Source organism: Pelodiscus sinensis, chromosome 3 (genome assembly GCF_049634645.1).
Source record: "Pelodiscus sinensis isolate JC-2024 chromosome 3, ASM4963464v1, whole genome shotgun sequence".
NCBI classification, from domain to species: domain Eukaryota; kingdom Metazoa; phylum Chordata; order Testudines; family Trionychidae; genus Pelodiscus; species Pelodiscus sinensis.
In genome coordinates, this window is record NC_134713.1 from 194,755,064 (window position 1) to 194,769,843 (window position 14,780).

The window sequence follows — 14,780 nt, forward strand, 5'->3', positions numbered from 1 at the left end:
TCTTGGGGGAGGGTAACTAGTGTTGCCCTACCCCTTTGATCGGTGGCTACCTTTATTCTGCAGGCTTGAGGGGGAAGGGCAAACTGTACTTTGTTACAGTAACAGGATGGGGCACTCATTGCTCTCCATGCCCTCTGAGACATCCTGCTTTGTGCCTACTGCACTGCTCAGGGGTCTTCCGTTTGGCTGCTGCTGACAGCCAGTTCTCTCTCCTCAGTATTGTCCTGAGAAGGCTGAATTTGGCCCTGCCTCTTACAAATGGAGTCTCATGCAGGTTTTTTTTTTTTTTTTAAAACTGATTAAGAGCAGAAGCCTTATGTCTAAACGTGGTTTACATTTAGGGTTGCCAGATAGTTTCACAAAAAATACCGAACACGACGTGGAAAAAATTGGCTGAGAAGAAAAAAAACAAACACACCCCAAAAGTTGTTGAGTGTTTAAAAAAAAAAAAAAGAACACATGCCTCAAATACCGGGCTGTCCGGTCCAATACTGGACACCTGGCAACCCTATTTACATTTGTCACAGCCAATTCGTAACGTGTTTTCGTAATGTTGTATTCTAAGCTATATGGTTCATATTCATCTGATTTGTTTTTGTTTTCAATCACCCTTCCATTTCCTTCCAATCCTAGCAGCATGCAGTCCTTCCTGAGTGGAGGAGAGGAAGCAGTCACGTCTGCAGCTCTGTTCCCTCTCTCCTCCTACTTTCCCCAACCTTGTCCTGACCCAGTTGGATGGGAGAGGAACAGGATGGGGGAATGCACATCACCACTGTTGTGTGAGGAATTTGCTGTCTACAGTGGAAAGTTACGCAGCCAGTTGCTGCACTGACTGCTGTGCAGGCCTTTGCCATTTGCGTGAAGTCCCGTTGAGGAGGTGTGGTGGCAGGTCTTCCTTACACTGCACTGTCAGGGAAGTGTGAGGGTCCAGAGTCAGACTCAAGACATGGCCTTTTTCTTGTCTCCAACTAGAGACCATGGTACCCGTCATTCTAGTATTAAAACATCTGTGGAGTGGAGCCAAAGTAAGAGTGACCTGAAAACCAGTTGTGGGATTGGTCTAGAGTTGCCAGGTGTTCAGTTTTCAACTCGAACACCAGGTCAAAAAGAAACCCTGGCAGCTTTGGTGCTGACTAGGCTGTTAAAAGTCTGCTTGCTTCAGGACAGGCAGGCTGCTTTCCTTTCAGTGTGCCTGCTCACATCTGGGCTAGGCAAACCTGCTGATCACCGAGTTAGCTCTGCAGTGAGACATAACCTTAAGGTGCAGTGTAAGGAACAGCCTCCATGTGTTTTCTGTGCATGTTGAAGAGGGAAAGCTCCACTGTCCTCTTAGGGATTAGGGGCCTTGCTATAACCCCACTCATCCACGCTGCCCCCTAGCAGAGCGCTAGTGAAAACAGTTATTTTCTCACACCACTCCAGGTAGGACCAGTACAGCTACATCGATAGCTGTCATTGAAGCAAATCTTCACAGAAGGCTTTAGACTAGGGGTGTGGACAGGTAATGGGAACGGTCCCCATGGGTGGAGGGCAGCTCTGGCATTGCAGGAGTGCATCTTCACAGGCTGGGAGCAGCTGGCAGCCTCGTAGGGGAGGGGTGTGAAAGCGGCAGTGAGGGTGGGGAGTCCGCAGGCCTCCGCTTCTTCTTCCGCCTTCTCCTGCTGCCACTTCAGTCCTGCACAAGGCTACGGGCTTGGAGCTGGCAGCCCAAGTGGGGGTGTAAGCAGCTGGGCTGGAACCGCCCCTGCCCGTGGCGTGGGGGCTGCTGCAGCCTGGCCAGGGCAGGCCCAGTGCTCTGGAACGCTTTCTTCTCCCACCCGACCCCATTTAATCACTTAACTGGTTAAATACTAAGTTTAACTAGTTAACTAATTAAATGGAATTTAACATCCTGACTTTGGACTTAGGGCATGTCTAAACTGCCTAGCAGTTCAGCCGGTGGGGGGGGGGGGGGGGGGGGGGGGTTGAATAGCCATGAACACCAAAGTGCTTTGTTGTAACTCCCCCATGTGGACGATGCAGGCATGAACTAAAAGGTTCCTAGTTCACACTAACAGTCCTCTTCAAATGGCCTGGTCTAGTTCATTCCTGCAGTGTCCACACAGGGGAGTTCCAGTGCAGCTCTTCAATGTGTGTTGCACTTCATACCCCTAAACTCTGAATTGTGAGGCAGTGATGACATGCCCTTATAAGACCTTAGGAGACAGCAGCTCATTTATTGAAACTACAATTAGAGCAGCATAAGCAATGTCTCTGAAACACACACAGTCAGTAGTGGCCCTTTTGTATGTCCTTCCTATAGAACATTTCCTAGCCTGCAGGTTGAAGTCTATAGATAACCATGAGCTCCTGTTTAAAAAAGGGGGGGACCCTCTGTCTTTGCAGGGCAGAGAGAGTTTAAGATTTATGACTACAGATACGGGACCTAATTCCCATTTACACCACGGCTGTTTGGACACCATTCTGGCAGTGCAATGAGATCTGTTGTATAAGGAATAAATGGCTCAAAGGTGTTAGCATAACACAGTCATTGTCCTGTATTAAATAGAGTTAAATAAGGTTCACAGTTCAGTATACAGAGACCTCAGCCTGCTTAGTACAGTATGGCAAACACACCTGTTAACATCTTTTTATTAAAGGGAAAGAAATGAAGGGGAAACACTTGACATTTCAAACACTAATTATTACTTACATTTTAATACTTCCTCAGCTAAAGGGGAAAAGCCCTCTTGTTTGACAATCTTCAAAGAGTGTAATAGCTGTTCTTTTGGGTAAAAGAAGTTAGTTGGTATGAGCTAGAGCTGTTTCTGCTACTTTAGTAAAAGTCTGAACTCATTTTACCTTAGGTGGTGCTTGGGATTCTGCTGCAGCTTGTAGGGGTGGCGTTGTGACCCATGCCTATGATTGGGGGTGGGGGTAGATTTGAGGGCAGACTGCTTCAGCAATGTTACTGAGCATGCTTAGTACAAACCAAGCAGCAAACCTCTTCTCACTCGTCCCCTTCTTCCCACAATGTCATCTCTGGGTGGAGATGACATCTGCATCTCTTTGTGTGGCCTGGTCTGATCAGGGCATTGCTCAGGATTGGGACAAAGAAGTTCTGTGAACCCAGGAGACAGTGGGTGTGGCAGAAATGATGCCTCCAGTAGCCTTTGTCTATTCCATTTTTTTTCTCCTTGAAGTTTTTTTTAAAGGATCCAGAAATGTAGTGATGGATGGAATAGCCCATCCTCTTATTATTTGTGCCCCAATTTGACTTAATATACATTCATCTGATTCATTACTTTCCAGTTCCACGTCTTGTGTTTTTACCAAGCATGATTTCAATACAGTCGTTGAGAGAGGATGTTAAAATTAGATTAATCGAATAGTTGATAAGAGCCCACCCGGCTGTTGCTACATCTCAAAGGCAGAAGTGCCCTGCAGCGTTCCTCCTTTGAAATGTACAAGAACCCCAGCAGGGGCTCTTGTGCATTTCAAAGATTGAAACACTGCGTGTGGAGCCCCGGACCAACGGGATTTCCTGAGTCCCTCTGGCCCCAGGCTCCATGCAGCGCTTCTGCTTTGAAATGTACAAAATCTCCAGCGGGGACTCTTGTATGTTTCAAAGATGGAACACCTCCGTTTCACCCCTGCCCCCTCCAATGGAGCTGGGGGGAACCGGCTTTTAAGCTGGCTCCCCCCAGCACCACCACCTCTTCCCTCCTCCCCCGCTACCTCTTTCTGATGGGTTGGTTAGTCGCTAGTCAATTAGTCGCTTACATCCCTTTTGTTGAGTTATATCAGTAGGTTTCTTTGTTTAATTTAGATTACTTTAGTCTCCCTTTTGTACCTTTTCCTGTCAACATTTGTTATAGATTACTGTGAAAGTTAATCAAATATCACATACTTTTTACAGTTGAGCTCACAATTCGGATAAATTTGTAGGTGCAGTTATTACCACAGACTTATAGTGATCATGGATTAAATGTAAAGATCGCTTTAAAGTTCTTTTGTGCTGCCTAGGTAGTATAAAGGACCTTAGTGTAACTGGGATTCAGACCCACCATTCTGTTTGCTACAGTCCTAGGGAACAGTAAGGACTCAGCTCTGAATTTCCTAACCTTTGTGGATTAAACTCATTGTTATATAAACAGCCAGATCTCCCACATTTGGGTTGTCCCTGTCTTGCTCTCCTGTTCGGAGAAGACAGTTTTCTGCAAGGGTCTTGGCCTAGGAATGGGCAAGACCCCTTAAAGATTCTATAATCCCCATTTTGTATAAGGGAACAGCTGTTCTTCTGTGCCCTCTCTTGAAAAAGTGTCTCTTTCTTAGATATCACTGATCTCATATTAGTTTTCTAACTGCAGGTGTTTTAAAACCAACACTGGTCAGTTTCCATTTCTGTAGTTCTGATGAGATTCCCAGTGAGGTTTTCTTGGTTTCACTGCCCAAAAACTAATTTTGATTTCCAAAGTCCAGCATGCTTAGACATGGGTGCTAACTGCAACAGAATCCTTGTTATTTTACTTTGATTTTTTCCATCACTTCTGAGACTAACAAAACTAAATTATTTCTCTCCATCAGATCACGTAATCTATAAGGAGGTGGTCTGTAATGATAATGCCTGAACAGTTCATCTGATCTTAAGTTAAGCAATGGCGGGCAGAGATCACAAAAGCAGCTAAAGGAGAAAGAGGAGGGCTGCAGAGGCCAGAAATGAACAGATGATGGGGGATTAAAAATGAAAAGACCAGAGTCAGGAATGCAGGTTACAGGGTCAAAGCAAGAGATCCAGAGAGGATTGAGAAACTAACTAACAACCCCACAGTTGCTGACCGTCTGAGGGGAAACAGACACATTGGGCTTTGGGGGTATGCGCATGCACGTGGACACACATTCCAACCCTCTGCTTACAGGCTGTAAATCATACTGATTACAAGTTTCAACCTGTGCTGTGTATTCATTGCCACGAATTAATTGTGGTTAGGGCACAGCTGATCGTTTGTTTCTGCTCTTACCTTCAAGTATTTCCTTCATAATTGAGGGGTTTCATGAGCACTAAAAAATTAGGCAAAATGTTTGGTTTTCTTTAATGCCCATGTGTGTTATAGTCTCCTTAGGTTTCATCATAAGTCTTTTTAGCGGGATTTGAAAATAATTAGTGCAAAACCTACAGAACTTCCATGCAAATTTGTATTTGTTTTTGATTTTCTGTTTTGGTTTTCTGTTTTACTTGACATATTCTATTGACTTGGATATCACCAGAAGATATTATTATAAAACAGAGAGTTATTAAATAATTTTAAATGTATTAAATTTCATTTGCTGCTATTGCACAATGTATGCTGCAGCAACTTTTTATTATCAATGTTTAAAATAAATACCCTTTTGACTTCCTGTTAATTGTTAAGGTACTGTTGTTTTCAAAGAATGGGTACATAACAAGGCCCTGTCCCCAGGAGTTTCCAGCACCTATCCAGTTTAGACTGTATATCTGTAACTCCTTTCTCTCTGGAACAGAACTTATTCCTTTGATTTGTGAACCATTTATTAAAGAAAATGCAAAGAAGCAGCGCTTGATTCTCATTTACACTGCCTTAGTGTAAAGGAGAAAGTGCTTTCTAGTGGTGTGAAAGGCTGGCTGGATTTGACCCGTACTGTCCTGTTGGTGAAATTAGCTGTACATAAATGACTTGCCAGTTGTATAAACATTTTTCAGCTGGTCTTCCGGAATGTTAGTACTATAGCCACAGTTGACACATGACTAGTGTGTCTTCCTTCTATCTGCCATTCAGAAAACCAGTAGGGAATGTTATTTTTTTAAAGGGACAGATTTTATTCCCAATTTACTTGTGTGGGGTTGATAAGATGAACTGGTGCTGATCCTCCTCTGAAGCATTTGTTTTATGTAAATCAGAGAGAGCCTTTGGCCTGGGTAGAAAAGCACTTTAAATTGCTGTGTCCATAATCTTTTGTGTCCATGTGAGAGGCCAACTCTGCAATGAGCTTCTGAAACTTAATTTTGTGTATCTAGATCATGGAGGTGTGGATACTTGTACCATGGCATGTGGAATGGTTTGTGTGGCGAGAGCTTCTCATAAACATTCTCTGACTTAAAATAAGTGATTGTCATGTTTAACCTTCTTACATATAGCACAGAAGGCGTGTATGACCTGTGTATTTAACCCACTGGTAAAGAAGTGGGAAGCTAGGATACCGTATATTCCGGCGTACAAGACGACTTTTGATGTTAAAAAACATCCCCCAAAAATCGGGGGTCGTCTTGTACGCCGGGTATACATCCCAGGCGCGCCTGGGATGCCCCGCCGCCGGCTTCCCCCGAGGCTTTGCAAAGCCGCGGGGGGGGCATCCCAGGCACGCCTGGGCTGCCCCCTCGCTGGAGCTCCTCTGCGGCTTTGGAAAGCCTCGGGGGAAGCCAGCGGGGGGGGCTCCTCCACGGCTTTGGAAAGCCTCGGGGGAAGCCGGCAGGGGGGCAGCCCAGGCGTGCCTGGGCTGCCCCCCCGCCGGCTTCCCCTGAGGCTTTGCAAAGCTGCTGCGGCTTTGCTCCCGGTGCCTCTGGTCTGCTGGGGACCGTCTCCAGCAGACCAGGGACACCGGGAGCAAAGCCAGGGAGGCGGAGGGGCGCTGGGGTATAAGATGAAACCCTATCTTTTAATTAAAAAATTAGGGGGTCGTCTTATACATCCAGTCGCCTTATACGCCGGAAAATACGGTACATTAATGTATGTGCATCTCCCTTGACGCAAGCATTCTCTCTTGACGTCCTTTAGGCATCGTCTCATAAGCAAGCAGTGCATTGCTGATGGCTGCAATGCTGCTTCTTCTAGAGTTAACGTTCCTATGCTTACACGAGTAAAATTCACCCCCTCCGAGCCCCCCCAGTTGAGTAGGGCTAATTGTCGTTACGAGAATTCCCTGTTTGCAGAATGGTTTGTTCTTTGAGAAATGTACTTGCCTATATTTTAATTGTTTCATTCTCTTCCTCGTAGCCTGCTTAACGACATGGATAATACCTGTCCTGAGAAAAAGGATGTAAAAGGCTGTCCCCGGGATTCTGGCTATGACAGTCTCTCCAGTAAACTCAGCATACTAGATAAACTTCTCCACACCCATCCCGTGTGGCTGCAGCTTGGCCTGAATGACTCTGAAGCCGTGGAAATTCTGCAGTCCCAGTCCCCTGGAGTAAGAGACAAATCTTAAATGTTTTCATATTTAAACTCTCTCTTCCTAATGTTGCACACGTTCAGCAGCAAGTTACATACTTCCTCTGATAAAAGGAGAATCATCCCTCAGAGCCACAGAGTTAGAATCTTGGATGAGCCATCTCCATAATGTGATCATCAGCATCTTGGCTGATGCTCTCTGGATTGAACTAGGGCCAAAAGCGTGAGCTGATCTGTATGGCGCCCTCCTCTCTACCTGGTGCTGTAGCAGATTCATGTTCTCCATTGATCGGACACAGAGGAGGAACTTTTCTGGGCTAGACCCGGGCCTAAGGCTATGTCTTCACTAAATGGAAGATTGATGTTGACGCAATGGACCTTCCAGAGGTCTATTTAGTAGATCTAGTAAAGACCTGCTAACTTGAACTCACAGGGCACCCTTGTCAATGCTGGTACTCCTGCTCCTCGCAAGGAGTAAGGGAAACTGATAGGAGCATTCGCTCCCATCAGTGACCTGCTGTGGAGCAGCACGAAAACTTGAATTAAGGTGCATCAACTCGAATTAAGGTACGTAGCTAGAGTTGCATATCTTAATTTGACCTTCCCCTTTAGTATAGACCTGGCCTAATTAAGATCAACTGAAAATTCTCCCAAGGTGAGAGAGCTCCCAGCTAGTGTAAATGTGAGGGAGACAGTTACTTCTCCAGGTGCACCCCAATGGGGGCTTGGCAGAAATGGGAGCGGACAGGGTGGAGTCTGCTGCTTCATACCATTAATTGTTGACCAGTGTATGGGCCTTGGGGACTTCAGACCTCTCTAGCCTGAGCTGAAGCTGGATTAGATGCCGTGTGTTAATTCAGGAGCCTTATTTGGCTCTCTGATAACACCTCTTCTTTCTTCTGCCCTAAGCCTGCAAAGGGATCTGCTTAACCAAAGTTAGTTTCTTTCTTGATTAAAAGCCCCTTATAAACACAGGGAGGGGAGCATGCCCTGTGTACTGGGACTCAAGCTGGGGCTGTGGTGCTATTTTTAGTACTGTGGTCCTGGCCCTAGGAGATGCCACACAGCCATAGCTGCTCCCAGGGGCTGGGCTATGTGATGGGCGGTTGCCCCATGTTCCAGGACTGGAGCCGGAGCCACAGTGCTATTTTTAATTCCGTGGGCCAGGCTTCAGCTCCAGCAGCCACCGTGCAAGCCATGTGGTGGCTGCCCAGTTGCTGCCTTACCCCCGGGTGCACTAGGGCTGCAGCTGCATGGCTCTACTGATGAGGTGGGCAGGACTAAAATTCTTGGTGCATGCCTACACTGGCACGCACCTATAGGAAACCCTGGTCGTGGTTCCTGACCAATGGAAGCTGTGGAGCAGGTGCTTGGGGTGGGGAGAGCACGTGGAGCTAGGAGAAAAGGGAAGGACATGTCACGCTTCAGGAGTATGGCAAGGGGCCAGGTAGGCAGTCCAGCAGCCCTACCAACCACCCTGAAATACCCCTCCCTCCAGCATCTGCAGGGGTCCCGCACTGCTGCCCCTCCTTGAGCTTCTGTGGCACCCCTTGTTCTGCCCCTTTCCTGCCTCCCCCAGTGTTCCCTCTAAGATTTTCCATCCATGTACACCTGTATTGAGGTCATGTGTGCTTGGTTGGATGTATGTCACCATGGCACCCAAGTTATTAACAAATTTTACACACGCACACACACACTTTAAAGTGTTATGGAAGAAGAGTAGTATAACAAGCGATAAATAAAAGGGTGCATGACTTTAAGTGTTTATTTAATATGAAGTCAAGTAAAAAAGAAAATTAATACTGCAAAATTTTAAGTAGCCATCTTCCTCTGTTTATAGTCCTCTCCCTGATCCACCCCCAGCTGGACTAGATGATCTCTCGGGCTCCCTTCCAGTCCTATGATTACTGTCGGAATTCAAAACACCAAAGGGACGTTGGAGGGTTTGCTAGCAATATCAAGAGCATGATCCAGCAGAACAGTTTGAACTACAGCATCTCAGCTTTTATTAGGATCCCAAGGCATGACCACATCAAAGCAGGAACGCTGAAAGAGTGAAAGATGTATCTAAGCCCCCTTTGAGCCTTCTGTACTTTCCACCTTCCCTGAGGCAAGTCCAGCTGCTGTTGTATGTTAGCTGAGCCTCCAGGCTGCTCCAACTCTGTACTGCCCACAGTTCCACAGAAGTCATAGCACTGTACTTATTTTTGTGTCAGTGCAGCACTGCTCTAGTTTTCCTCCAGAAGGCCCCTATGCTGTGAGCTTTTGGGGGGAGCACCACAAAGCCATTTCATTGGCTCTAAGCAAGCTATGGTGTCCCCTATCTGCACTGGGGCTAAGGCCCAAGTAGGGAAGTGAGATCACTGCTTTTAGGGCACCTTTGCACCACTAGAGTGCAAAATGGTTCTAGGGCATCCAGTGGTGTGACGTGACTCCTGGCTAGCAGGTGAGAGGTCCCCAGGGCCACCTCCATGCCTCTGTATGTGGAGCTGCAGGGTGTCTCCTTGCACAGGGAGTGTCTTGCCCAGATTTCTCCTTTGCATGGCCAGTTGGCCACACTGTGTAATGCTGCACAAGTAGCATGGACACCCACTGGCACAGGCAGGAGGCATCTGGGGCAGGGCGCTCCTTTCCCCCCTCTGCAGTGGTGCTGGGGGCCTGTTGCGCTCCACTGCGAGAGTCAGCGTCTAGAGAGATGCAGCGCCCTCCAGATGTAAAATCCTGACATGAGCACCAGCTATACAGGAATAATAATAATGAACCATGTGGAAATAGCCATTTTCAAACAACACTTACGCTCTCCCCAAAGCCACATCCATCCGTCGGCCATTTCATCTCAGATATGAAACCTCGACCACACTGATGTGAACAGGAGTTTTGCTATTGACTTCATTAGTGGGGTCAGTAATCTTTTTTTTTCCCCAGAATCACAGCTGATACCTTATTGAACATAATACGAGACAGTAGATAGATGCCTAAAGAGATGGCTATTCAGAAGTTGACATGTGCTGGCGGTTTGCTTTACTACACATGCACCAATTGCTCATAAGACATTGAACTAAGCCCGGAAATAGCAAGAAAGAAAATTCAGTGAGAGAAAGCAGAGAACACCTCCCTTCTGCACCCGCTGCAAGCCTCCTGCTGGCTCAGCACAGAATGTCAGCCCCCGTTTTTGTAAGAGAAGGTTTCAGGATTTAGATTCCTGAGGGTAGTCGGTTCAGGACAGTAATGCCAGTTGTCAGAGTAACAGTGAAAAAGGGATCCTACTGCCTGGGAAGCAGATTTTTTAAATACTTTCTTCAATGTCCATACAATTAAATGTTCTTTAATATGTATAAATACAAAACATTCCCACTTTTAAAAACAAGTATTTAAGCCAGAAATATAGTAGAGTCCCTGTCATCCGACCTAAATGGGACCGACACATGGTCCCGACCATGGGACCGACACATCAGCTGTTCCGTTGCTCTCTAGGAGATGCTTCCAGGCAGGAGCGGCAGTAGCAGCAGCTTCTCCTAGAGAGCAAGGGAACAGCTGATGCTGCTCCTGCAGGGGACTCCCCATGTGGCCCTGGACCCAACCCCCCGGAGCGGAGCAGAGCAGCCACTCCTCATGTGGCCCTGGCCCCAGTCCCCCGGAGCAGAGCAGCTGCTCCTCACGTGGCCCCAGTCTCCTGGAGCAGAGCAACCATTCTCATATGGCCCTTGCTGCCCGAGCAACCCGAACAACTAAACCCCACATGGCCCCAAGCCTGGCCCCGACTGCCAGAGCAGCCTTTTCCCACGTGGCCCCAGCCCACTGGAGCAGAGCAGCTGCCACTTCCTCCTCCCCTTCCCCATCCGCCAGAGCAGCCAAGCCACTCGCCTTCTGGGTCCAGCAGGAAGGTGAGCGTTACTGTGCGGCTCTGGGAAGGAGGTGGGCGGGTTTAGAATTTGTGCACAGGTGCGCACTTTGGAGGGAACCCTGCCGCCCCCTAAGATTCACTCAGGGATGGATAACAAACATCATGCATAGGGCACAAGCTATGAATTTTTGTTTAGTGCCTGTGACCTGTTCATGACTTCTATTAAAAATGCCCACGACTAAAACAGAGCCTTAGTAATTAAGCATTGAAACAGCATACAGATAGATGCAGTGGGTACTCTGTCACTTTGTCTTTTAAAATGAAGATAGGATCTTTCTAAAAGATGTAGTTTAATTCCACGATTAAGTTAATGGATGTAAGAACACAAGTTAGTGATGAAGAGGAAGCTAGAAAGGTGGTGGAGGATAATCAGCTGAACATGAGCTCCCAGCGTGACCCTGTAGCCCAAAAAAAAAAAATTAATGCACCCCTGGGATGCACAAATGGGGGAATCTTGAATAGGTGTAGACAAGTTATTTTTCCTCTGTATTTGTCACTTTCGATAGCAGCCTTCAACTGCCTGAAGTGGGAGGTTCCAAAGAGGATGGAGAGAGGCTGTTCTCAGTAGTGACAGGTGACAGACTGAGGAGCAATGATCTCCAGTTGCAGTGTGGGAGGTCTAGGTTGGATATTAGGGAAAACTATTTCCTTGGGAGAGAGGTGAAGTACTGAAATGGTTTACCTAGGGAGGAGGTGGAATCTCCATCCCTAGAGGTTTTTAAGTCCCAGCTGGATAAAGCCCTGGCTGGGATGATTGAGTTGGGATTGGTCCTCCTTTGGGCAGGGGGTTGGACTCGATGACCTCCTGAGGTCTCTTCCAACCCTGTGATTGTATGACTACTTTTAGAATACTGTATCCAGGAACCTGCAGTTCAAGAATGAGTTGAGAAACTGGACAGGCTTCAGAGAAGAGCCACGAGAATCATTAAAGGATTCCAAAACATGCCTGTAGTGATAAGCTAAATAGATTTGAGCTCCGTGCAGCTACATGGAAAACCAATATTTAATAATAGTCTCTTCGATCTATCGGAAAAAGGTATAAAATGATCTAGTGGCTGGAAGTTGACTGTAGACTGGAACTGAGGTACACCTTTTGAATGGTGAGAGTAATTAACAATGGGAGAATTTACCAAAGGTCATGGTGGATGCTCCATCACTGACTACTTTTATATCAAGATTGGATGATTTTTGTAACAGCTCCGCTCTAGGAATTTTGAGAAAGTTCTGTGGCCTTTGTTATGCAGGAGGTCAGATTTAGATGGTTGTAATGACCTTAAAATCTTTGAAAAGCATCTGTTGCAAAGAAGTCTAAATTCTTACTTTATTCCCCCTCCTGATAGATCTTTCTGGTTAGGAAATCCACAAGAATGCAGAAGAAAGTCCTATCGCTCCGTGTTCCCAATGAATTTGGCTCTCGCCTCAAGGAATTCGCAATAAAAGAAAGCACGTATAGTAAGTCATGTGTTATGGAGATTTTAGTTATTTGCTGTACTGTATGGGCCAGATTCACTTTCCATCAGGGAAATCCAGTGTCTGGGCGCTAGGCTGAAAGCAGCAAATCAAGCAGGATTGGGGAAGAACAGTGCAAACTGTGTATAACCCCCTCTGCTGAGGGTTTGAAAGTTATCTGGGCAGACCTACACTAGTGGGGGAGAGGGTCGGGAATGTGTGGAACTAATTAAACAAGCTACATAAAACCCAGAAGTTCAGCACAACAGACCAGCGAGATGGAACTTCTTTACCAGAAAAACTTGGAAGGAGCAAAATGTGGGGCCGTTGGGCAGCCAAATGAAGGCAGCTTCTCTGGCATAAGTGTGGTTCAAAGTCTGCAATACTGCAGGAGGAGGATAAAGGGGACACTCCCATCTCCACCCATCCCATGGTTCATGGGGAGGAGACAGGGAGGGTGTGGAGGCTTCAGGTCTGAGGCTTTTCTCTCCCTCCTCCCCTCATCTCAGCTGGTGCCCCCACCCCTGTCCGTAGTGGTATGAAATGGTTTCTGCTTGCACCATTGTTAAAAACCATGTACCTAACTTGCTGTTAGCAAATAAGTAGTCACTCTGAAGTCAATTAAAACACTCGTGTGCTTAAAGTTAAGATGTGCATAAATACTATGCTAAATGGGGGGCTCAGTGCTTGTTATAGGCAGTCTCCACTTGTGAGGCGTCCATCAAACCCCACCAGAATTTAAATCTGTCCTTCCCGGATGATGCCATCGCTTCTGCTGGGTGACTTCTCTTCTGCCACATCTTTGCCATGGGCCCAAAGGAGAATTTATGTGTTTGTTTCTCAGAACTAAGAGTAATTTTCACCAATTATAGGGTCAGAAATTTAACCCCATTGAGAGACATTTCTAATAATCTTTGGGTTTCATGTATTGCAAGTATTATTTGTTCCGTATCTTATTTACCAGAAATAAAACAATGGCGGGGTTCCAGTAAGCTTCAGAACAAAACTGTAGCAATTTCTGTGAAAAGAGAGAGTGAAAAAGAGTTCTAGGAAGAACTGCATATAAAAGCTGCTGCCTCAGATAATAGCACATTTTGAAAGCTGCAGATAGAACAAGGGGGTTATCTTAACATGTTCAAAACTGGAATTGAAATTTAGCAACAGAGTTTCAGCTAAGCTGCTGTCCTCAGGAATGATCTGTGAAGGAAAAGCTATCCGGACCTAAGCTTTCTACAGTGTCTGTTGGTAATTTGAGGTTTTTTCTTTTTTATGTTTATCCATTACCATTCCCTCGAGTCTTTATTTACATGGCTTCTTTACTAGAGTGACATTTGCTACTGACAGGAATGGCTGCTTCCGAGCTTGAAGTCAGTGGAGTTGCACTAGCTTGTATTTGTATATCTATGATCTGTAAATGTATATTGATATCAATACAGAATCATTTTGAAAATTACATTGTAAAGGTCTTTATTATTTCTGTGAATTTAAAGTAAGTGTTTGCATTTTTAGAAAAGTTTTAGTATCACTTTATTTTAAAAAATTATTTAGCTTAACAATTTGTAACAACTTTCACAAAGCATTAGGATGAATTGGTTGGAGAGCTGTATGAAAAGGGAAATGATTCATAGATTTGCCACCTCTCCTTATCAGTGGTTACTGGTGTTGCTGCTAATGTAATTGAGGCAAAAAAATTGGAAGGACGGGTGCCAAGAGAAAGGAAAGAAAAAGAGTTTTTTCATTGACATTTTTTGTCTATATTAGTACGATGAATAACACAAGGTCTCTGTTGTTGACTGGCTGTTCTGTTAGAAGTTGTGCAATTGTAATCTCTTTTGATTTAATTTTCCAAGGATTAGGACATGTTTGGAATGTAAAAACAAACCCACTGTCCACGCGATCAGTATGTTTACTAGAATGTTTTGACTGAAACACATGCTGTTCTGCACAGTTGGTTTTGATTAACTAAACAGCAGTTAGTTTGATGCTGTAAACTCCTTGCTACTTACACTGTGCAAAAGCCAGGTGTGTTTATATTAAGCCTGGTTTCTTGGGATATGCATGGGAAGACTGATCTGTTTTTCATAATCTTTCTTTGCAGCCTTTTCTTTGGAAGGCTCTGGAATAAGTTTTGCTGATTTATTCAGGCTCATTGCTTTCTACTGTATTAGCAGGTAAGATTGTATTATGTTATGTTGTGAGTAGCGTTTGCTAGACCTTCCTTAAATTGAGTTACTGCCCGTAAAGATTTTCTGATTAAATAC

At 45.6% G+C, this 14,780-nt stretch overlaps 1 protein-coding gene across 5 annotated transcripts in view; it reads left to right on the forward strand.

Annotated features, from left to right (window-relative positions):
* The window catches only part of RIN2 (Ras and Rab interactor 2), a 124,397-nt gene that overhangs the window by 74,953 nt on the left and 34,664 nt on the right, over positions 1–14,780 (forward strand). For all 5 annotated transcript variants that reach the window (XM_075925778.1, XM_075925779.1, XM_006118558.3 and 2 more), the window contains exons 4-6: positions 6,993–7,185; positions 12,411–12,522; positions 14,618–14,690. In XM_075925778.1, the coding sequence (XP_075781893.1) occupies positions 6,993–7,185; positions 12,411–12,522; positions 14,618–14,690 (378 nt within the window). The remainder of the gene's footprint in view (positions 1–6,992; positions 7,186–12,410; positions 12,523–14,617; positions 14,691–14,780) is intronic.